Source organism: Pelodiscus sinensis, chromosome 31 (assembly GCF_052426305.1).
Source record: "Pelodiscus sinensis isolate ZL-2025 chromosome 31, ASM5242630v1, whole genome shotgun sequence".
NCBI lineage: Eukaryota > Metazoa > Chordata > Testudines > Trionychidae > Pelodiscus > Pelodiscus sinensis.
In genome coordinates this window covers 240,739-265,872 of record NC_143082.1, presented here as the reverse complement: position 1 = coordinate 265,872, position 25,134 = coordinate 240,739, and the positions used below count along the sequence as shown (strand labels likewise).

At 45.8% G+C, this 25,134-nt stretch overlaps 1 protein-coding gene across 2 annotated transcripts in view; it reads right to left on the bottom strand.

The window, feature by feature from the left end:
- GMIP (GEM interacting protein) overlaps positions 1–24,893 on the bottom strand; it is a 62,641-nt gene extending 37,748 nt beyond the window's left edge. For both annotated transcript variants that reach the window (XM_006130253.5, XM_075902464.2), the window contains exons 1-5: positions 24,654–24,893; positions 9,878–9,971; positions 6,113–6,188; positions 3,543–3,594; positions 1,091–1,216 (exon numbers count right to left, since the gene is read on the bottom strand). In XM_006130253.5, the coding sequence (XP_006130315.3) occupies positions 1,091–1,216; positions 3,543–3,594; positions 6,113–6,188; positions 9,878–9,971; positions 24,654–24,675 (370 nt within the window). In that variant the 5' untranslated portion in view covers positions 24,676–24,893. The remainder of the gene's footprint in view (positions 1–1,090; positions 1,217–3,542; positions 3,595–6,112; positions 6,189–9,877; positions 9,972–24,653) is intronic.
- Positions 24,894–25,134: the final 241 nt, after the last annotated feature.

Below are 25,134 nucleotides of genomic sequence, written 5' to 3'. Positions count from 1 at the left end.
AGCAGGCAATTCTGCTCAGCACCAGATGCACATCACATTGAAGGGGATGTAAACTCGGGGATTCAGGGCCCAATTCAGAAAGGGGACAATCTTGGTTAAAGCCCTAGTTGAGGACTACAAACCTAAAAGCAATTCCTGGCTCTGACACAGACTGAATGACCTTGGGAAAGTCATTTAGGCCCAGATCTTGATCTACTGAAGCCAATGGGAGCTTTCCTATTGAGCTCAAGGAGCACAGGATCAAATCTTAAATCTTTTTAAACAGCCGCACTGCACAGCTCCTGCTCTTGCAGCCACCCACCATGCAGCTAACCTGCTTGCACTGACATGCTGCTGCATGGCTCTGCTTAAGAGCTTAACATTCTTCAATTTCTTAAAATGCTTTCTACACCATCACCAGCAGCTTTAGATGTATAATCAGTACTTTTGTTTAAAAAAAAAAAAAAAAAAAAAAAAGAAGGTGCCAGTACTCCAGGGGAAAAGTTGTTGAGCTCTGACTGGAGGTGCCGGTACTGCATACCAGGCAGTACCATCACAAAAAAAGCACTGTGTATAATGTCCGAATGGCAACCAATATCACCAGATAAAGAAACAGAACTCAGGAAGGGTAAAGAAAACTTAGTTTAACAGCATCTTATTTGGCAAAAACTACATATCAATGGCTGGGGCTGGGAAATCCTCATTCTATAATTATGGTCCTCAGTTTCCTATTGCTTGTCTGTGGGATCTCTGTCTCTTTTTTAATTGTCTCTGTATGCTGTATAATTAATTTTGCTGGGTATAAATCAATTGAGGTGATGGGGTATGAGAAAAACTTGTAGCCTGGCCTTGTCTGTAAAGAATATGAGTCTGCATTTTAAACTCTAGTTTAGACCCAAGCTAGAAAAGCAACCACTTAACCAACTCCTTGTTAGCTTTTATAAATCCACTACTGCTTGCAGTAACCCTCCAGCTGGCTCTACAGAGAAATACCAAGCTCTGTGTGTACGGAGTCTTAAAGCTGGTCCTATTTCACTCTTCTACACTGAGAGAATTTGGTAGCATAAATGGAATCAGAGGAAAGATTATGGATTCCATTAACAGGACTCACCATAATTCAGGCGTTTGTCAATCCAGTTCAGCAGTTCTTTGATATATTTACACCACATTTTGGCATATTCCAGGGCTGCATCAACACCACCTTCACATTTTATCAGCATCTCATCAGCCTCTTCAACTGAAAAAAAATTCAGATTCACAAGGGCTTCAGAAGACAGGCAGAGGCAATATGAGTTTTAGGCAATTTTGCTGCATTAGGTCCCCAATAAAATGCTTTTAAAATTGAATTTTTATGAAATTATTTTTTGTGAATTAGAGGCCAGAGCCCATTGTGTAGTGATGCCAAGAGTGGTGAATTGCAGTTATGTTCCCTGTCCACTTCTGAGGATGCTGAGACAGATTCTCAGCACTGAAATCAGCAATTCTGAAAGAACATCAAGCCAAAAGCAGCCATCACACAATTTAGAAAATGGCCTTTCTTCAATGGAAGGGTCTCATGAAGGGAAATGTAGTTTTACGTGGGACTTTATGATGAAAACACAGAACTGACAGGTCAATGAAAAGTGAGCAACAGCAGCATTTCAAATACTGTAATTGATTTTAATTATTGGGCAAATATTTATTGTACTAAAATTGGCAGATAGCTCTAGTAATGCAGTGAATTAGTGTCTTGGTGCTCGGAAGTCAAAGTCAGTATAAGAAAGTGGCTGATAGTGGGATAACAGGTGAAAACATGTAAACAGAGCTCAGAGGCAATGTTCCACTAATCTTTTCCATTCACATGAACATGCAGAGTTTTTCCTTCCAAGACTGGCCAGGCCCTTTAAATCACTGCAGGACCCTCATGCTCTGGGCAGTTCTGAAGGTTTCTGGGTGTGTGTGTGTGCGTGTGTGGGGAGGGGCAGCACTGAGGGATGGCTGCCCCAGGTCCCATCCTTTCTAGGAGTACCAAACCAGGTCCCCCTTCCACCTTGTCCAGGGGCCCAGCAAGTCTGTTAGGCCTCCTGTGTGCCCTAAGGCATGTATGGATGTGCACCACCAGCAGTAACACAAACCTAGTTACTGTGGGTGCTCTGTTAATCAGCTGGGCAGAATTGGAATCTCCTCATAGCAGCTACATAAGTGCATGGCTTACAGGGAACACTGCTCAGAGGAGCGTGTGCACCCCGTGTTTGCTCTGAAAGGTTAACATAGAGAGAGAATGGGGCTAATTAACCGAACAGGCTGCCTCTGAGTGGAATCAGGCAGCTAAGTAATTTCCTCATTGAGTGGAGGAGCCCGTCCGAGGAGGAAGGAAGAGAGTGGTCTCTAAAAGACGAGCAGCCCACAGTTACTTCTTGGGAGTAGACTGTCAAGAGACTGACAAAGTCAGAGGGAAGGTGGGAGAAGGTTCAGGGACAGGTAGTAAGGTCTAGGAGGGAACAGACCCTAGGTGCTGATTAGAGGGTCTGAGCTGGAACCCAGAGAAAAGGGCGGGCCTGGTGGTTCCCCTATCAGACATTGATGGAGTGGCACCAGGGTGCCCACACTGAACTGAGACAGCCAATGAGAAGGGACTTTGTTACAGAAGCCTGAAAAGTACAGGCTGGAGAACTGAGTCATGAAGGGGTAATTGCTGGAGCAAGAGCGGCTGCAGACCAGTGGGAGAGGCTGAAGAGATGGCATGCAAGTGCAGGAAGGAGTGTCAGCCTTGCAAAGCTAGTCCCTAGAGTGGCCAAGAGGAGGTGCCATGCTGGTGGTAAGAAGAACCCCCCATGACATGGGGCAGTGTGAATACTGAGCTGACCCCCACAAGACAGATATGATTATAGTGATCGCTACTGGAATCTGCCATGGCCATATAAGCTAATGGCAACCATGTGACATCTGAACTGTACATTCTTGTGACTACAGGTTGAACTGCTCTAGTCTGGCACCCTCAGGACCTGACTGGCACCAAACCAGAGAATTTGCCAAACCATGAGGTCAATATTGTAGTGAAAGGACCTCTTTATTTTTGTTTCACTGAGGCAAATAAATAGAAAAGCACTTGGAGTACTGCTTAATAATGTATGACTGTACTGATAGATTCTGTATGAGCCTACACCTAACCACGGCTTATCACTAACAAAGCGTTAGTGTTATTAAACAATTTTACTGCATAGGCACAAGTAGTCAAAGCATAAAAAACATACTTACGCTTAGCATCATTACCAGTACTTCCACAGCTTGCTGGTCTCTTAGAAGACATTTAGGGGTAAACTAGGGCTAAATAACAGCACAGAACACTGAGAACCAGGACTGGGGGCTGCAATAAACTTTATGGAATTATGGGAAACGTAGCCTCATCCACGATGAGAGGACAACTGACTAACTAAAATTAGACCGGACCATGGATGTTGCTGGGCCAGAGTATGCTGGACTAGAGAGGTCCAACCTATAGATGGAGTACAAGTACCAATGACAGAAATGGATCAACTATTCTTGAGTCATCTCTATATTTTAGTTTGCTTCTCTTAAGTTACCTGTGATGTTTGTCTGCATATACTCCTCCAAATTGCTTTTGCTTTCCTCCACCTATGGGAAAAAAGAGGAAAAATAGTATCCAGATGTTTAGAGGAATTTACCAAGAGCTGGTCTTGGAGTCTTTGTTCCTGGGAAGTTGAATGTAGTGCGGAAGATGTCCCAAAACTTGACAGAAGCTAGTGGCATAATATAAAACTCCACAACTTACAGAAATGTGAGGGACAAATAAGCTTCTAGCCCTCTTGACTCTGGAGAAAAGCCTAAAATCATGACATGAGTGCAGCTGTTAGCTCCATGCCGCTGCCGACATGTCCCTATGGCCTGGTGGGCATAGCCATTCCATCCATAGGTGTAAGCTGTGAAACTATTCATTCATTTTGTGAAACTGACTGGATATCAGTGATTCCAACTCTCCTGATTTGATCACAAGCCTCCTGATAATTGGGGCTTTTTATTTTCTTGGAAAACCCCAGCCCCTTATTAGAATTAAGCCAGAGCTGGGAACTTGCTACCTGATGCCGCATGCACCATTATCAATTGTGATCGCTCGGACTTAGTATTCTTGTTTGTTGGTGCATGATATTGGAAGAGAATCCCTGCCTTATTTTTTCTAAAGGCAGACTTTAGGTCTCATGGTTTGTGGAGAAAAGCGAGAGACCCTGTCCCAAGCTCAGCCAAAGGCCTCAAGCACTAAATTCCAAATAAAAAGATCCCCAACTGTATTTTAGCTGTGGTTCCAAGAAGCTATTCTCTTTTTTTAGGGGTTCAGATGGAGGCTGATTCATGCATTTTGAACGCTTGGGGTTGGCAATTCAGTACATGCAAGTTGCTAGTGTCTTCCACTATGTCCAGGAGCCCAGACAGAAACCAGGATCCTACAAAAGACCTGAAACTGAGTCCGCGCCCTGACACCCCCATGTCCTTGGGCTGGGATGCCCCCCCCCCCCCAACATCCATACCCTCGCATTGGGATCCTGCCTCCCCCTCCCCACTAACATCCATGTCTTCATGCCAGAATCCTGGCCTGGGGTAACTGAAAGTCAAACCCAACATCTCCATTCCGCTGGCTGCAGAACCACTTCAGCTTGGGCAGCTCCCTGACTAGTGCAGTTCACATCATGGCAGAGGTTTCCCAGATCAAGTGGCATCCTCTGAAAGCTGGACTATGTGGCTGCTGGGGGCCTGAATGCTTCTGGAAGCCGTATCCATGAGTGAGTCCCAGCACACCTCAGCCACACATGCCTGATTTAATAACTTTTAATTTTAAATATTTAAAATATTTTGCAGGCTAGATTGGGGAAGTGCTTGGGCCATAAATGTTTGCATTTGAGACCTCTGCCCTACTTTACCTACTGATTCTTACCATAGAGAAAATTACTTCTCCTGAGTTGGCAAGAATGACTCCAAACGGCATGCATCTGAAAATGTCATGAAGTACAGGCAGTCCCCGAGTTACGCGGATCCGACTTATGTCGGATCCGCAGTTATGAACAGGGCTTTTCTTGCCCCGGAGGACGGGAGCGGCGGGACGCCCAGATGCGCCGCGATCCGCCGCCCCCATCCTCCGGGGCGAGAAAAGCTGCTCCCCGTCTCCCTGGTCTGCAGGGAGACGGGGAGCAAAGCCTTGGAGCACGCCCGCAGCGGGACAGCCCGGGCGCACTTGAGCTGTCCCCCTGCGAGCATGCTCCGCGGCTTTGCTCCCCATCTCCCAACCAGCAGACCAGGGAGATGGGGAGCAAAGCCTCGGAGCACGCCCGCAGTGGGACAGCCGCGGCGCACCTGGGCTGTCCCGCTGCGGGTGTGCTCCAAGGCTTTGCTCTCCGTCTCCCTGCAGACCAGGGAGATGGGGAGCAAAGCAGCGGAGCACGCCCGCAGGGGGACAGCTCAAGTGCGCCCGGGCTGTCCCGCTGCGGGCATGCCCCGCAGCTTTGCTCCCCGTCTCCCTGCAGACCAGGGAGACGGGGAGCAAAGCTGCGGAGCACGCCCTCAGGGGGACAGCTCAAGCGCGCCCGGGCTGTCCCGCTGCGGGCGTGCTCCGCGGCTTTGCTCCCCGTCTCCCTGGTCTGCAGGGAGACGGGGAGCAAAGCCTTGGAGCACACCCGCAGCTCCAAGCTCTTGCTCTGCCCCAGGCTTCCTGGAATCAGCCGCTGATCAGTTTCAGCAGCAGCTGACTTGGGGACGCCTGGGTTTCTTAAGTTGAATCTGTATGTAAGTCAGAACTGGCGTCCAGATTCAGCCGCGGTTGAAACTGATCAGTTTCAGCAGCGGCTGACGCCAGTTCTGACTTACATACAGATTCAACTTAAGAACAAACCTACAGTCCCTATCTTGTACGTAACCCAGGGACTGCCTGTAATGTCTCTTCTTTAGCCACCAAAGTAAAGTTAGCCATGCTAACTCTTTCATTTTCTATTTTGTACAGGTTCTTATGACCACTGTATCTGTGCACCTAGCATCTCTCTTTCTCTCCTGTGGTAAGAACCCTAACCAAAACAACTTAGTTTCCCTTGCTAGAACAAATGCTACTCAATCATATCTCTATTGAAAAGAGTTCTCTCTTAGGACTTACTAGGAGCACCTTGCTCTCTGGGGTCAGGTCTGTGGTGTCAGTGCTCTCTGAGTCACCAATGAACATGTCAGCTGTCCTGTAAAGTAAATACGCTGATTAAATAATGCAAACTTAAAGCTATATTGGAAGCTGCAAAATGCAGGACTATAGCATAAGAAGCAATGAGCTTAAATTGCAGCAAGAGAAGTTTAGGTTTGTTATTAGGAAAAACTTCCTAACTGTCAGGGTGGTAAAGCTCTGGAATACATTGCCTAGGGAGGTTATGGAATCTCCATCACTGGAGGTATTTAAGAGCATGTTAGACACACTGCTGTAAAGGATGATCTAAATGGTGCTTGGTCCTGCCATGAGTGTAGGGCACTGGACTTGACCTCTCAAAGTCTCTTCCAGTTCTAGAATGCTATGAGTCTATTACCCAGCCTCAATTACTTCATTGAATTTCGTGGATGTAACTAAGACTATGTTTATGGAGTATACACAGAGGACGGCTTATAGTGCAACCAAGGCTGACTCTCCCTAAACCAGGACTCTGTTGTCCGGCAAAACCATGGATTTTCTTGGACCAGAGAGCCCCAGTGGCTGGGAGTCCAGTGTAGGAAGGCCGGTGACTGGGAACCCTTCCAGGGCTAGGAGCCCTGCCAGGATGGTGACAGCAGGGCTGGTGGCAGCGAGGCTGGAAGCCCAACTAAGTTGGCAGCAGGGAGTCCAGGGGCCAGCAGTAATGGGGCTGGCAGTCCAGCTGGACTGGTGGAAGTCTGGATAAGCAGCCCTGCCAGGGCCGGGAGCCCAGCATGACTGAGATTAAAGGGGGGCAACTTAGTCCTCCCCTGCTCTGGCAAACTTCCTTGTTTGGGATTTGCCAGGTCCCGAGGGTGCTGACGGGAGGTCCGACCTGAACAGCTCTAAGGGGGTGTCTGCGTCTATCCCAGAGCTAACTAGAGCAACAGAACAAACATACGCAGCAGAATGAACACTCCGTCTTTTATCTGTTTGAATTCTAGCTGAACCGTTGGGCTACGTATACACTGGCCGCGAGTACTTGCGCAAGAACACTGACGTTCTAATGTATAAAATCAGGGCTTCTTGTGCAAATACTCTGACGCTCCCACTCAGGGATAAGCCCTCTTGTGCAACTGTTCTTGCGCAAGAGGCCAGTGTAGCCAGGCAACATCAATTTCTTGTGCAAGAAAGCCCGACGTTTAAAATGGCCATCGGAGCTTTCTTGAGCAAGAGAGCGTCTACACTGGCAAGGATGCTCTTGCGCAAAAGCACATCTCTTGCGCAAAGGCACATGCCAGTGTAGACGCTCTCTTACTCAAATACTCTAACACAAAAACTCTTGCACAAAACCTTGACAATATAGACGTAGCCTTGTTGTTCCTGTAATCCCCATCATTTACCATTTAATACTCTACAAAGCAATAGAGATTATTTAAATCATCACTTCTCTGACATTTTATTGGCTTTTGTAATGGGCCTCCCTTTATGATTTCATATATACTTTTTTCTTTTGCAAGTTAAATAGCTTTATTTGAGATGGCATGCTTTAGCGGGCAAACATAAAACACTGGAGAGAAAACAAGTGTTTCATTATATAATATAGGGCCAGGTAGGAAGCTTACGGTAGTGAGCACTGAGTCACGCAAATAGACCTATTCATTTAAGTGGTCACCATCACGTGAGGATCCCACAGTCAGGCTCAGAATGTGTGTGGATTAAGGCTGAAAGACAAGATTTTCAGAGCAGAGACAGTCACTCACTCTGTACTAGGGATGTTAAATATCGGTTAACTGAATAGTCGATTAACCTCACGATTTCCTACGGGTTAGTCCCTAGGAGGGAGTGAGGCCGGCAGCCATTGCACTCTGGCCTCACTCCCAAGGAGCCCCCTGCCACTACACACTGCTGCCTTTGGGGTGCCAGGAGGGAGCTGGTCCACGAGGGGAGTCATTTTTAAAACTAGCTTCCCTTGCAGACTGGCTGCTTGTCACCCTGTGCTGCTGCCCCTGTTTGGGGGTGGTCTGCGTTCCCAGACCTGGTGTGAGCCAGAACTGAGCCGGGCTGCTTGCCTGCCTGGCTCCTAATACACCTTAAATGCAGAGATGCAGTGGGGGTAGGTCCCAGACCCAGCATGAACCAGGACTGAGCCAGTCCACTGGCCAGCCTGCTAAAAAATGTATTGGTGCGGTGGAGGGAGGGAAATGTGTGTAGTCTACAGCATTAACTTATAGGCTTTTGGTTACTGGTTAATCGATTAATCGACTACACTATTACATCCCTTACAGCGCCTAGTGCAATGGGGCCCTGAATCAGGTTGGTCTCTGGGTGCTACTATAACACACATATTAAGTATTGACAACAACAATAATAATGGAGCAGATTCTGCTCTCACTGTCACTGGTGTAAATCCAGGGCTCCCTGAAAGCATCCTCTCGCTATTAAGGAACTGCAAAGTTCAGAAGAAAAGAAAATGATTGACTAGCCTAGGAAGCCTGGAAGATGATAGTTAGTTAAGTACAGGCAGTCCCCGGGTTACATGGATCCGACTTACATTGGATCCCTACTTACAAACGGGGTGAGGCAACCCCGCACTAGCTGCTTCCCCCCAGCAGACCAGGGAGACGCGAAGCTAGCACCCCCCCAGCAGACTAGGGAGACACGGAGCGGCTTTTCTCAGCAGATACCTCAGCTTGAGAATAAAGGACTGAGGGAAGTGAGGTGTGGGAGAATAAAACTGAGCTCTGGAGAAATGTTTGGCTAGAGTTTCCCCTACAATATGTACCAGTTCCGACTTACAGACAAATTCAACTTAAGAACAAACCTACAGTCCCTATCTTGTACGTAACCCGGGGACTGCCTGTAAATCCAAATTATAGGCAGAAAGTCTGAGAGAAAAAGCAGTAGGGAAGGGATTCTCATTTTTCTAAACATGAAAAGGTTACTAGTAAGCAATGGAGGTAATGAGTCTCAAAGAGTGACAGTACTGTGGCACATCTCTCTCTGTCCCGAGGGTCCTGTACATCTAGGTGGTTACTATATGCCTCAGAGGCTCACTGTGACCCTCCATACTGCCTCTTATCTTTTTCTAAAGGTCAGGGTCACAGCTTACTGAGCCATTTTCATCACTGGCAAAGTCAATAAATTGGGGGGGGGAGACCCCCCTCCTTAAACCTGGGCCTCCTTTTTCCAGAATCAGACTTTCTAGTGGTGTGGGGAGAATTGGAGGGACCCCAGGCATAGCCACTACTTGGGGTTCTGGCCCAGGGAACCTAAGTAGCAGCAACTGTTGGGAGGGTTTTCCCTCTAGCCCCAATACAGCAGCCTTTTCCCTGGGCCACTTCCCCAAATGCTCCCCTAGCATCTTCCTCATGGAACTTGAGGGAATCTTTCCTTTCTCGACAACAGACTTCCTCCTCTCAGTCCTTCACTCTTTTCCTTTCCCCTCCTTTATCTAGGGAAGCCCCACAGGTCTTAATTAGCTGCAGGTATCTAATTAGTCTGCTGCTTCAGGCAAGTTCTTAATTAGCCTCGGGTGCCTGCCTTGATTACATGGAAGCAGTCTCTGGCAGTTCACTCCGGAAACAAAAAGCCATTCACTCAGCTCCCAGCATATCTGCCCTCCATCAAACTATTGCAGCCAGCTGCCCAGGGTCTGTCACAGTGCACACAGTGATTGTGTAAATTCTGTAAAAGAAGGAAAGGGAAAAAGTAGATATGGATGGTTAAAGCTCCATGGAACTAGTCCCATGCTGCTTCTATACATACGCATTTCCGATCGAGATTTCTAAAGCATCCAAACTTCGGAAAATCTCACTGTACCGCTTCTTGTTTTCAGATCCTCTCACTTGATGGTTGAGACCTGGAAGTAAGTAGGAATGAGAAATAATTTTGCTAAGAAATCCCAATTGGCCTAATCCAGTGTCCACTGTGCATTGCAGTGGGCCTTGGGTCAAGTCCAGTGTTCCCTCTAAACTGCACAGCAGCACAGCTTCGCAAGTGATTAATCAGCCCCGCCTAGTCAGAGAATCAGGACTCTATGCACGATTCGTTATGTACATTGGCAGAGTTGTGAGAGTGTGCTGCACTGCAGATTGGGACGGAGGTTCACGGGCAGGGCTGAGTTGTGGAAGTTGCCATTGCTTGAATAACACATGCTATCTTCTGTTGCAATGTGTTGTGTGTAGTAACCATTTCTCAATACCATACATGCTTATTTCTGTTGATACTTTAGCTGAAGAAATATCATATCTGCTTCATTCCATAACAAGCATTAGTAACACAGCAATAAATTCCGGCCATTGATCTTCCAAAGGACTGAGTATTTTCTGCCCCAAATTGCACAAACCCATGGGTTGTGGTGAGCTCGTGTTTTATGCATGATGTACAGTATGCAGACATTCAGTTATTTCTATGGACAGAAACTAGACCTGTCTCACTGCCGAACAGCAAGGGCATTTTAAAAACAGAATTAGGCATATTTGCTATAAACAGATGTAAACGTCACTCTTTTGTGTCGTCCCCCGGACATTCCAGGAAACAGGATGTGGTTGACCTAAATCAAGAGTTGCCTCATGTGTAGCTCAGAGATGCAGTCGGAGAGCAAGTACTTGCAAATGTCACTTAATGGTGCTTGCTGGAAAAGTCAGTGTCTTGTTTTGTTAATCTCAAACTGGACTGTTGTGTCACAACTGAAATATGCAGATTTCCGAGTCCTGTTTTTATTGGAAGGTTGGCTGCCTTGGCAACTCCTCAGTGAGGTGTGGACTGTGGAACCCACACATAGCCCGAGTTGTCCCTGGGGAGTCAAGGGAGTGGGGAATTCTGCCCAGTGTGCTGGGAGAAGGCACCTACTCGTATGCCCCTTCAGTGGGTGTGCTGTGTACTCTCCACTGCAAACTAGGGATGTAAAATCCCAATTAATCATTTAAGTGACTAAACGTTAGGTTAATCTAACATTTAATCAGTTCACTAAGCAGGATCCTGGGCCAGAGACTGTTCCAACTGGCTGTAGCAGCTCGAGCCCATGGGGCTTCTACTCCTAGTCCCATATGGGGACTGGCTGCTGGGTCCCAGTTCTCAGCCCTAACCTCGTGGGACTGACTGCTGGCTGCCAGCTGCCAGCCCCAGCAGTGCAGGGCAGGCTGCTGGCTCCTAGCTCCAGCTGCGCGGGGCGGCCTATTGGCTGGTGTCCCTAGGCTGGAGCAGCCCTCCACCTGCAGCAGGCTGTGGGTGGGGAGCTACTGCCAGGGAACTGGTTAGCTATTACCTGGTAAGCCTCATCCAGTAAGGGTGAGGCTTACCAGGTAACCAGTTAACTGGTTACCCATTCACATCCCTACTGCAAACCAGCCTTTTCCCCTCAGGATCATGATGCAAAAGGAGATGCTGTCATGGACTCTTCCTCTCCTCTCACTCTTCAGGGTGACCTGTGCCCACAATATTATAGATAAAGGACACCTATTCTCACAACATTTCCTTAAAATAGGAAATCAAATTGTCTGGCAGAAAGTGAGCAGGCTTGGGAGGTTCTGGAGAGAGGCTCACGGTGAAGCAGAGAACAAACAGCTTTGCAGACAATCTAGTTTCCATATTCTAATACAGCTTCTGGGTGAGGGTCAGGTGAGAGTGAAACTCTCTCTCTGTCATGTTGGGTCAGAGGTCAATTCACTTTGAAAAAGCATCATGAAGAATAAAGGAAAAGGGCCAATGTAGCCCATCCAAATCCCAACACTCCCCAAAAAGGGATAGAGAATGAGAGAGAGAATGTTTTATTGCTGCTATATAAATCCATGGTACGTCCACATCTTGCATACTTCATGCAGATACAATCACCTCATCACAAAAAAGATATCTTGGCATTGGAAAAAGTTCAGAAAAAGGCAACAAAAATTATTAGGGGTTTGGAATGGCTGCCATATGAGGAAAGATTAATAAGACTGGGAATTTTCATCTTAGAAAATTGAGGGCATGTCTACTCAGCAAGGCTAAAGCCAAAATAAGCTATGCAACCTGAGCTATGTCAATTGTGTAGTTTAAGTCGAAATAGCTTATTTCGGCTTTTGGCGCTATCTACACAGCAGGAAGTCAGAGTTAGAGCATTCTCCCTCCGACTTCCTTTACTCCTCGTAAAATGAGGACGACAGGAGTTGGAGTAAGAAGTCTTCCAGCTTGACATTATTTCAACATTATGTCGAAATAACTCCTTGGTGTGGAGACGCGGACTGTGTTATTTCAGAATAACATCGGTTATTTCAAAACAATGCTGCTATGTAGACATAGCTCGAACGGGGTGTGGCGGTGTGGCAGGGTTCCCTCGCCTCTGCACCCCCGTAGTGGCACGAACAGACTCTACCAGCCGGCAGAATAGAGGGAGTTTATTGCTTCTCCAGGATACAGCACAGCACAGATGTAATCTGGTTACAGGCCCAGGCCTAGGATGCCTCAGCCCCCTTGAGATGGGGGAGACTGGGCTCCTAAATCCCAGCCCCTTGCTTAGGCTGCTTTATCCATGATTCCAGACAGAAACTAAAACTCTCTTCCAGCCCTGCCCCCCAGCCAGGTTTCGGTCTCAGCCCTCCTTTCTTTGTCTCCCTCCCTGGGAGGCTGAGCCTGTGTGTCTGGGTTAATACACATTTGGGAGAGTCAGTGAGAATCTCCCATCACAGTGCAGGGGGACACCGGGTCACAGAGCAGACAGCACCCCAACTATGCCACAAGGGGATATGATAGAGATTAATAAAAACATGACTGGTATGGAGAAACTAAATAAGGAAAAGTTATTTACTTGTTCTCATAACAAGAACTAGGGGTCACCAAATGAGATTAATAGGTAGCAGGTTTAAAACTAACAAAAGGAAGTATTTCAACTTAATGCAAAGTTAACCTGTGGAACTCCTTGCGAGAGGATGTTGTGAAGACCAGGATTTTAACTGGGTTCAAAAAAGAACTAGATAAATACATGGACTATAGGTCCAGCAATGGCTATTAGTCAGCATGGGTAGGAATCGTGTCTATAGTCTCTGTTTGTCAGAGCTGAGAATGGGCAACAGGGGATGGATCATTGGTGATTACCTGTTCTGTTCATTCCCTTTCAGGCACCTGGCACTGGCCATAGTCAGAAGACAGAGAACTGGGCTAGATGTACCTTTGGTCTGACCCAGTCTGGCCGTTCCTATGTTCTTATGTACTCGTGGGCCATGGAATGGTCTGGATTAAAGAAGCATGGCCTGTTTCTGAGCTGTGATGAAATTCAACACAAAGATGGGAATGTACATAACTTCTTTGCTTTTGCTGATGAAATCATTCTTTAGTAGTCTGAGGATGGGAAAATGGGGTAGGTTTAGAAGTTAAAATAAAAAAAGAACAAGTTAAAATCACTTAGAAAAGTTAGATGTCTGCAAGTCACCAGGGCCTCATGAAATGCATCCTAGAAAACTCAAGGAGCTGACAAAGAAGGTCTCTGAGCTGTTAGCTATCATTTTTGAAAAATCATGGATGTAAGAATAGATTTCCCAGATGACTGGGAAAAGGCAAATATAGTGCCCATCTATAAAAAGGGAAATAAGAACAGCCCAGGAAACTACAGACCAGTCAATTTAACTACAGACCAGCCAAGAAAGAAAATGGAGCAGGTAATTAAGGAAGAAAATAAGGTGATGGGTAACAGCCAGCATGGATTTGTAAAGAACAAATCATATCAAACCAATCTGTTAGCTTTCTTTGATAGGATAACGAGTCTTGTGGATAAGGGAGAAGAGGTGGATGTGGTATACCTAGACTTTAGTAATGCATTTGATATGGTCTTGCATGATCTTCTTAACAATAAACTAGGCAAATACAACTTAGATGGGGCTACTATATGGTGGGTGCATAACTGGCTAGATAACCATTCTTAGAGAGTAGTTATTAACAGTTCATAGTCATGCTGGAAGGGCATAACAAGTGGGATTCTGCAGGGCACTGTTTTGGGACCAGTTCTGTTCAATATCTTCATCAACAATTTAGATATTGGCATAGAGAGTACGCTTATTAATTTTGCAGATGATCCCAAGCTAGGAGGGGTTGCAACTGCTTTGGAGAATAGGGTCATAATTCAAAATGATCTGGACAAACTGGAGAAATGATCTCAGGTATATAGGATGAAGTTTCAATAAGGACAAATGCAAAGTACACCACTTAGGAAGGAACAATCTGTTTCACACATACAGAATGGGAAGTGACTGTCTAGGAGAGTACTGCAGAAAGGGATTTAGGGGTCATAGCGGACCACAAGCTAAATATGAGTCAACAACGTGACACTGTTGCAAAAGAACCAAACATGATTCTCAGCTGTATTAACAGGAGTGTTGTGAGCAAGACTAGGGTTACCAGGTAGTCTAAAAAAAAATACCAGACACACTCGATTGGGGCAGAGGGGGGCAGAGACCGGCCAGGACGGGAGCGGGGCTGGACTGGAGGAAGGGGAAGCAGAGCTGGGGAGAGGGGTCGGGGGCAGCGGGGATGGCCGGAGAGGGATCGGGGGAGGAGCGGCTGGCCGGAGCAGGGCTGGCCGGGGAGGGGGGAATTGGGGGCAGCGGGGCTGGCCGGGGGAGATTGGGGGAAAGGTTGCCGATAGGAAGCAGAGCTGGGGGGGGAGGTCGGGCAGAGTGGGGATGGCTAGGGTGGGAGCGAATCAGCTGGCGGGGAGCAGGACTGACCCTGGAACGTGCAGATTCCAGGGCACTGCCCGTCCTGCGCATGGTCCTGGCGAAGCGAGTCCCTGCTCCACCACGCACTTGACCAGCGCTCAGGAGCAGGGACAGCGCTCCCCCTCCTCCTCCTCCTCAGATGCAACTAGAGGCTCCCAGCGCTGATCAAGCCCCGCCTCCTAGCCACTCCCCCCGCCCCCACCAGGCTTCCGTCTGGCGCCCTGCCGGAAAACCAGAAAATACTGGACATTACACATGTCTGGTATTTTGTAAATTTTTTTATTGGACAGAGGCCCCAAATACCGGACACCTAGCAACCCTAAGCAAGACAAAAGGAGTCATTCTTCCACTCTACTCTGCACTCATTAGGCCTCAATTGGAGTAGTGTGTCCAGTTCTGGGCTCCACATTTCAAGAAAGATGTGGAGAAATTGGAGACGGTCCAGAGAAGAGCAACAAGAATGATTAAAGATCTAGAAAACATGACCTATGAGGGAAGGATAAAGGAATTGGGCTTGTTTAGTTTGGAAAAGAGAAGACTGAGAGGGAACATGATAGCAGTTTTCAGGTATCTAAAAAGGGGGGGAGGATTGTTCTTCTTGGCCTCTGAGAATTGGACAAGAAACAATGATTCTTTCCAAGCATAATTTGTTCACCTCGGTGACTAATGATTTTATTTACTTCAACTTTGACAAATTTTCCTAGCACTGAAGTTAATTGTAGGGTATGATTACACTAGAGTTTTGTCGGAAAAACGGCCATTTTTCCGACAAAACTTGAGGAACGTCTACACTGCAATTGTGTTCTTCTGCAAGAAAATTGAAAGAACACAGGTTTTTTTCTGGCATTGGTAATCCTTATTCTACAAGGACGAAGCTTTTTTGCGAAAGAGCTCTTTCGTAAAAAGGCATGTGTGGACAGGGAAGGGGGAGTTCTTTTGGAAGAAAAGGGAAGAGGAAAAAGCAGAGGTGCCCTGGTGGCCATTCTGTCCACAGCAATCACAGCTTACATGCGAGAGAGTGTCCATCCAGTCTGGCCTCTCTCTTTTGAAAAAGCAGATCGCTTTTTCGATGCACTTTTACAATGTGGATGCTCTCTTTCTGAAGAAGTTTTGCCAGAAGATCTCTTCCACAAAAAGCTTCTTGTGAAAGAAGCCTGCAATCTAGACATAGCGTTAGTGGCCTGTAACTGCTAGAATTGCCTCTTGAACCTTTTTGAAAAAATCAGCAACACATTAGGAGTCCACCAGTCATCTGGTCCAGAGGCTGATTTCAGTGGCAGATTACAGACCACAGTTAGCTCTTTTGCAACTTCATATTCAAGTTCCTTCAGAACTTTTGGGTGAATGCTTTCTGGTCCTGGTGACTTATTACTGTTTGATTTATCAATTTGTTCGGAAACCTCCTCTGGCCCTCAATTGAGGACAGTTCCTCAGATTTCTCACCTAAAAAGAATGGCCCAGATGTGAGTCTCCCTCATTTCCTTTGCAATGAAGACCTATGCATATAATTCACTTAGCTTCTCTGCTATAACCTTGTCTTCCTTGAGTGCTCCTTTAGCACCTCAATAGTCCAATAGCTCCACTGATTGTTAGGCAGGCTCCCTGCTTCTGATGGACTTAACAAAATTTTGCTGTTTATTTGTATCTTACTGGTTGCTCTTCAAAAAAATTTGTGGCCTTCCTTATTATAGTTGACTTGCCAGCGTTTACGCTTCTTTCTACTTTCCTGATCACGATTTGACTTTCACTTTTTAAAGGGCGTATTTCTGTCTATAGTTACCTCTTTTCTCTGTTTAGCCAGGGTAGCATTTTTGGTCCACTTTAGCAGTATAAGTTAATCCGAGATTCTATTGTAATGTTTTGAAATAGTGTCCATACAGCTTGCAGGCATTTCAATCTTGTGATTGTTTCTTTTAATTCTCACTTTGACGTGATGCCTTCTTTTTGCATAGTTCCCCTTTTAAAATGAAATGTTGCTGGCGTGGGTTTCGTTGGTATTTTCCCCTCTATAAGGAAGTTACATTTAATGACTTTATGGATGTTATTTCTGAGCACTTCAGCTATAGTCACCTCTTAGGCTAAATCCTGTATGTCCAGACCTGCCAAGAGGGGGTGTAAGGAGGCCAATTGCTCTGGGGATTCTAAAGGGCTAAGGGTTCTGGCTGCTGCCACTGCTAAGGCACCAACAACAGTGCCTAGGGCCATGAGCCCTTTAAATTGCTGCAAGAGCACTGGGAGCAGCATGCTGTTGTCTGGCAGGGCCCCTTCTGCCTGAGGCCACACCCCTTTCAGGAGCATGCCCAAGGGCCCAGTGTGGCTGTTGGCTCCCCTGTGTGTGCCACTTACGAATAAATCAAGAATTGCCTCCTACCCTGGTGTCTTTCAGAACCAGCTGCTCCAAGAAGCAGTCATTAATGCTGTCTAGAGTTTTTCTCTGTCTCATCCTAAGATGACATGATCCCAGTCAATATGGAGACAGTTGAAACCCTCCTTTATGATTGGATTTATGGTTTTTGTAGCCTCTCTACAGCACCCAGGCATTTTACAATCACTATCACCATCGTAGTCTATTCCTACTGCTATACTTTTGCTGTTCATGCATGAAATTTCTATCCATAGAGATTCTATGGACTTGTGACTGAGTGCGGTAACAGACGACCCTTTGGGGTGCCTCCCAGGGGTGCTGACACAGCCACTGCCACTGTCTTCCCACTCTCTGGGGCTCCTCACCACCTGGTTCTGCTGGGCCCGCCCCACTGGTCTCCCCCAGCCAAGGCCCCGAGCTGAGATCCCTGGTCCCCCACCAAGAAGCAGTAAAGACACTGAACCTCTTCATGTCTGAAGAGAGTGCAGTTTAGGGCCCAGCTTCCTGGGGTATTACTTCCCAAATGGGATCAAACCCCCAAAAATTAGGTAAGGGTAAGCCACCTTTAACAATGAAAGGGGGGATGTACACATTGGTTGCCCCCTCCCCCCCAGATAATAATTACTTACCCTGGGTTTGATAGAAAATAAAAGTGATTTTATTAAGTGCATGCACTAGGATTCAAATAGTAATAAATGAGAACAGGCAGAGAAAAGTAGGTAACAAATAAAAGAAACAAAAACATTTAGCTAATTCTACACTGAAACTTCAGTATAAACTTATTCAAATTCACTCTAAAACCTCTTTTCCAGCTGCCCCTCCAAACCAGCGTTGTCTACCCCCCCCCCGGGGTCTTCAGCTCCTTCCTTCAGATGCAGTCCAGCCAAAAGACCAAGGCCTCTGCTTTCCTGTTCTTTTTGGAGTTGGAATTGAGGGCACGCCCTACCAATCACTGTTCAGACTTAATGACAAAAGAGACTGTTTAACAATTGTTCATCAAGACTTTGAGGGTAACATCCTCCATGTCCCTCCACGTCTACACTACCCAGTTTTTTTGGGAAAAGGTACGCAAATTGTGCTCCACAATTTGTGTACCTTTTTCTAGTAGTTTTTTTGGAAGAGGCTTTTCCGAAATTTGGCCCGTCTACACGCTTTTGGAAAAAAAACCCCTCTTTTGGGAAAGCCCTTCTTCCTCGTGGGAGGAGGAAGACAGGGCTTCCGAAAGAGTGTGTCTGCTCTTCCACAAAAAAAAGCGGACACATTCCCTGGATGCAGCGGAGGATTTCCAGGATACCAGAGGTAGTCTACACATAGCCTCAGTCACACATTCAAAACCCACAAAGTATTCCCTACTCCCTATGTCTAATTTTACATACAAAAATGCTGCATACATCAAGGTAAGATAAACAGAACCAGCAGATCATGACATGAAAATTGGTGGGTTCACAAAATAATTTGTTCAAAGCACCTTTGAGTTACATAAATTCATGTCCATAAGTCCATTTCATAAAGCATGGGGGGAGGGGGTCTGTCTGTCTGTCACAGTACTGTTAGATTCATTTTAAGGTTTTTATTATTTTAACTGTTTTTTCACAAAAAATAGTGCAACTCTTCTACCAGTGCAACCTACTCTCAATCCTATCTATTCTGTACCATGGTATTACCACGATTGATTGATTATCAAAATTCCACCAAGTTTCTGTGGTGCCTGGTAAATCATTATTATACTTTAATAACAGGAAGTTAAACCCATCCATTTTAGTATTTAGACTTCTAGCATGTGTACACAAATACATCTAAAACTTGTCAATATTAAGTTGTCTGCCTTCATGTGATATAATTGAAGGGGACTCATATTTGACTGTCACCTCACTTCCTATCTGCACTTTATCAACTTCTAGCCTCGCCTTTTTACAAGGATATGGAGTGTTCCCTTTAATAAATCCTGCCTTCAGGGATGTGTCTGTTCAAACTGTGTGTTTCTTTGTTACCTGTTCACTTTCCTCCAGCCCTTAGTTTAAAAACCCCTTTGCAACCTTTTAATTTTACATGCCAGTAATCTGGTTCCACTTTGGTTTAAGAAGTCAAGCCTGTGCTTCCAGGATTGGCTCTTCCTTTCCCAAAAGGTTCCCCAATTCCTAATAACCCTAAATCCCTTCTCTGAACACCATCTCATCCAAGCATTGAGAACCAGCAGTTCTGCCTGTTTAACAGGGCATGAACTAGAAGCAGCAGATGATACTATTAAAATCATAGACAAATTAAAAGGCCTATTCTCTGATTTTGGCATTCTGGGAGAAAGTCACACCATAAACTGAAGTACATTAGAACAAGAAGCAATGGGCTTAAACTGCAGCAAGGGAGGTTTAGGTTGGATGTTAGAAAAAATGTCCTAATTGTCAGGGTGGTTAATCACAGGGATAAATTGCCTAGGGAGCAGGGCCGGCCTTCCCATGAGGTGAACTGAGGCGGCCACCTCAGGTGCCAGACTGTGGGGGGGAAGGGGCCACTAGGACCCAGAGTGTAGAAAATTGTGTCTGCTGCTGGTGCAGATGTATTCTCTCTGCTCTAAATCCACAGAGATGGTGGCATGCTATGCTGGAGGAAGGAGGCAGAATTGAGACCTTTCAAAGTTTTGGCACAAGCGAGTGGGCATGGGGGCGTCATTTGAGCGCCTCACCTCAGGTGCCAAAATGTTGTTGACCGGCCCTGCTAGGGAGATTGTGGAATCTCCATCACTGGAGATATTTAAGAGCAGTGGATAGACAATGGCGGACAGCCACCAGTCGGAGGGCAGGGGACCCCTCCTGCTGTAGCTGTAGGGAACTAGACTTGATGACCTCTTGGGGCCCCTTCCAGTTCCAGTATTCTATGATAGCTAACAAATCAACCGAAACTGGAAAACTTAAAGAGTCAGAAGCTGCCTTTAGGAATCTTGCTAAATGTTTTGCTTTCTTTTTTCAGTGGTCACCTTCCTTGCTCCTTTATTTACAGAGGTGTAGAAATAAATGATATTGTAAAACAGGAGAAAGTGATTCATTAGTGTGTTATCTACTTAGCAGCAAAGGTGATGGGCAAAATGATAGATTATGCTTTTGAACATTAGGATTAACTGAGAGGGAATACAAGTGACCTCAGACACCCAGGTTCCTTCACTGTATTTTTCATTAAATGTCAACTGAATATCAATTGAAAGTGGAAAAAACTAGGTTTAAGACATTTTCCTGTCCTAGAAAATGCCAGCTCTATTAAGCATCTTGTTCTGTACTCAACCTTTGCATTAATAAGCGTCGCTGTTGGATAAGAAAGGGACTGTCTGTCCTGACCTGTTTCAAGTAGCCTTTCAGCACATTCAGGTCCAGACTAAACTGTTCATATGCCTCGAGGATCTTTGATAAAACAAATTGTGATTTGAAGTGGGGATGTAATAATATAGTAGATTAACTGATTAACAGATAAGCAAAAGCTTATAGCTATAGACTACATGCATTTCCCCACCCGCCACCCTCAAGTAAATTTTTTAACAGGCTAACCAGCAACTTGGCTCAGTCCTGACTTGCAATGGGTCCAGGACCTACCTCTGCTGTGGCTCTGCATTTAAAGTGTATTAGGAGGTAGGCTGGCAGGCTCACGTTGGGTCCAGGAGCACAGACTCCTCTCCCCCGGAAAGGGGCTGCTGCCACCCTGTGCTGCTGCCTCTTTATCCAAGGCAGCAGCATGGGGCAACAGGCAGCCAGTCCGCATGGGGAGCTGGTTTTTAAACTGGCTCCCCTCGCAGACCAGCTCCTGCCTGGCAGCAGCAAGGAGTGGCAGGGGGTAACTCGGAAGTGGGACCAGAGTGCACTGGCTGCCGACCCCGGCTCCATCCCCCGAGTACTGTAGAGTAGTCGACTAACCGATAAGAATTTATGAGGTTACTCAACTATTTGATTAACCAATATTTAGCATCCCTAATTTGAAGTAGCTCCTCAAACATCTACAAATCACTCCTTAAAACTCTCCTTTGCAGTAAGCTTACAAAAAACTTGACAAGGTTAAGCAATGGGTTTGTTGAGGGTGTTGCCCAATAGTGTCTTATTGTTTTCTTGCACATCTCTGTTTTTATTCACCATTTGTAAATTCTTTGGGGGCAGAGACTGCTTAGTTCTGTGTTTGCACAGTACATCATACAGTGGATTACCTGCAACTTCTAGGAATTGGCACATTAACTTGTGCAGCCATAAACTACCTTCAGTCTTATGAGAGGGCTTGCCACTATATAAGTAAACACACACACTGGTCAGCATTAAAAAGTACACTTGCTCTGGGAAAAAGTGGACTAAAGGTGAAAGAGAATAACTGTCATTTAGATATTATAGTACTAATAGGTTGCTCTTCTGTGGCACCCCAAAACCGTTCACAAACATTACTTAATACACATAATCCTTATGTGAAGCAGGGTAATATTATTATCCTTATTTTACAGATGAGAAACAAAGACCCCACGTGGATAATCAGGGAGTGCAGGAGTCTGATACCGGAGTGATCATGGTTCAGTGAGGGCCTTCAGGGAGAACTTAAATCAGTTTCTGAAGAAGAAAGGTTTTTTCATGCCTACTGCAGAAGGCTGAAGTTGATTATTTGTCTCTAGCAACGCAGAACATCCTTGAACATTGTTTCTCACTTGTTTGTCTCTGGCCTTTATGCCCATATGGGCTTGGCTTTAAAAATCAGGAAACAGCCATATTGAACAACATCATTTTAAGAAGGTTCCCCATTTTTAATCCTCTTTGCTGAGCAGGCTTTTATTCCCTGCCTGTAAAAGTTCGCTCCGGCTCGGTCCCAGGTGCAGTGACAGAGCAGTAATGAAACCCTTCCAGCAGCAGCTATGTGTATTGCTTTACAACAGGGGCAGGGAAACTTTTTTGGGTCGGGGCCACTGACGCACAGAAAAATCAGTCAGAGGTTGCACACAGGTGAGAAGCAAACACGTTCCTGTCACTCTCCTGGCCTCCGTGGATAACTAGACTAAGAGTCATGTGATCCATGTCTACCCTACAAGAAGCCCACTAGCCTTATTTCCCATTTGCTGCGGTTGCAGGAAAGGCAGGCTCCCTCAGCAGAGAGTGTGCAGAGCAGGGTGGATATTTTTAGAGGGAGAAGTTGTTGCTCTGCAGAATGGCAGAAGCTCCACTTCCCTTTCAGCTGCACCGTCGCCTCATTTCACAGTGCATGTATAATCTTAAATCCTAGCAGAGTCGACTCTTCAGAGTCTCAGGCTGCTCCAGGCACTCCCAGTGGTGCCTGCCTCGCACCCTGCTCCTGGTCCTGGTCACAGACAAAAAGAATCCCTTCTCGCTTTGGCTGCAGTACCGTCTGCGGAGTGGGCCCAAGTGCCCTGCCTACTCAGGGCCTCAGTTCTCAGTCCATGTTCATCTCTGAGAACTTAATCGGTTCTCCACAGAAGGACACACGACTCTCATGGCAGCAACTCCAAATCCACTCTTTGCACTGAAGACTAACCCAATTAGACCCAGTAAACTAGCCTGAACTGAAGTGCTCTCAAGCCCAGCTACTCTACTCTTGAAGGCTTTTCTCCTTTCCTTAACCAAGACATCGCCTCACATCATCTCTTCCTATTGCTAACAGAAGGAAAAACATCTCATATTGCCAGGTGGGAGAGGGAAGACTGAGATGAACTTCTGAGAGGTGATGACAAAGGTAGCAGGAACAAGCGATCTGCTCATAGCACAGTGCCTGCCAGTGGGTGAGATGTGGGTTTTACAACACAATGCTTCATAGATTTCTTGGAAAAGTCAGAACCAAACTGTTTTACAGATGCACAGCCATTTCTTATAATCTCCTCCATATTTCTCACATTCACCACCTACTTTCATGTGTGCGTCACCCCAAGCAGAAGCACTAAAGCAAAATGAAATTTTAGTCTACTTAAAGCTTGAAGAGTTTAAAATTCTTCACTGCAACACCTAATCTTACATAATTGATAGGAAAAAGAGGTCTGGCAAAGTCAAACTTTCTCATTAAGGGGTGGGATACCTGAAATGAGTATAATATAGCAAAAGTAGATTAGACAAAATTTTATTTCAGTCCCGGGAAATAGACAGCTCTTGTAAGATACCCTTATGTCCCAAGCCTCTGGGGAGAAGCCACAGGACAGATAAGGGTGTAAGACAGAAATATTGAAAGTTCTGCAGAAATTCAAAAAGCAGGCAACATTAGAAAAATATAGGTAACACTGCTAATGTGCAGAGTCCAGGGTAATGTCAACACTATATCACAATGCTCTGCCCTTTACTGAGGTGTTCATAGTGCTTTGTGAATGTTAATTAACTTAGACTCACATCCTTCAATGAGGCCTTACCTATGGAGGTACCTATATGGCTATTAGTGGTCAGTATAATTATCCCAGTTTTGCAAAATGGGAAGATGAGGCACAGAGAGAGGTGACATGAGATGGTTCAAGGCATTACAGAGTCCATTGTAGATAATGAAATAGAATTTAGGAGTCCTAACACCCCACCTCATGTGGTAACCACTAAATCCCACCTCTTTCCAAAACTACCTGGGTCAGAAATACAGTTGCATGAAATGACACTGGGCGGCTGGCTAATGTTTATTCAAATATTTAGTGACAGACTTGGTATTTCCAGCCTATTTTCCATCAGGCAGAGCTGTTCCTTTCTAGTGGAAGCATCACACACTCACATCTCACCCCCAAATCACAACAATCAGGAATACTATCGCATTACATTACAAAGTGCATTTTTTTCACTCTAAAGTTCTCTGCATACTATGAACAGTCAAAAAGTCCCTACAGCTCAAAGTGCTACTGAGATCTTTAACAATGGAAACAGAGTATATGTGCATAGCCTATTTGCAAAAAAAGTAATTGTTCTGATCTGTTTTTCTCCTTACAATTGGCACAGCTTTGTCTCCCTGAAGGGGAAGTCACCTGGAATGTTGCATCTGGTAAACAAAGCTAGCTTTTTCTTAGTTAGAAAACCATGTGAAACCATGGACTGGTTATTGCTGCTCTATTGAAAATGGGAAAATGCCATAGGGGGCTGGGGAAGCTGATGGTTGAGGAAGAGATTCTTAAAAATAGGGGTCATAACCAGAAAGGTTTAAAGAACCCCACAACCCCAGAAAAGTGGAAGTACTGAGTACTGCAGGAGACACAACCACATTCTCAAAACACTGGAGCCTGTGGCTCCTGACAATGGAGTCTCTGTATTTGTTTCTCTTGCAAGATGAGTCCTAGCTTCCTACAGACTAACCCACAGTTGCATCTAGCGAAGAGAAAAAGATGCAGTAAAGTGCAGAGAGCGGGCAGTATTTTCATGAAAAGGCAAAGATGCTGGCCCGGTAGTTTACCATTGCTCTACCCATAGCCTGCTAGGCATCTCAGACTGACAAAGGAGGTGGCCCCTGTACCATGGAGCTTATATTACAAACAGTTCACAAGGTTATTTCAAATGCCATCACATACCACTTGGTTCAGGGTCTCCCATGACTGGGTCTTCCGTGTTTTAGTCTGAAAGCAGCAGGGTTCCTATTTATCCGGCTCTGAATTGCAGCCAAGGTGAGTAAAACACAAATCCTTGATCAATTCTGATGTTATGAGGTTAGTCCAGGGAGTTCATATGAGTCGTATGTTAAGGGAATTGACAGAGAAGCCCTAGTATAAGTGTTCACCAAGCTACTTCCTGCACACACATTTCCGTGTCAGGAAACTGTGCGCAGTGTACGTTTGTTTGATCATGCAAGTTGCATAAATTCAGCTCTCGCTACAAATAAGAGAGAGAGGTCCATTTTACAAATCCATTGGCATTAGTGCCTGCAGTTGCCTATAGCTGCACAAAGTCTCACTGTTCTGAGTTCTTGTATCCAGGTAACCTTCACTGTCACCCCAGAAAAACATAACCCACAGTTCCAAATTTCTGGGGTATGAAAGTCTATTTTATGTATAT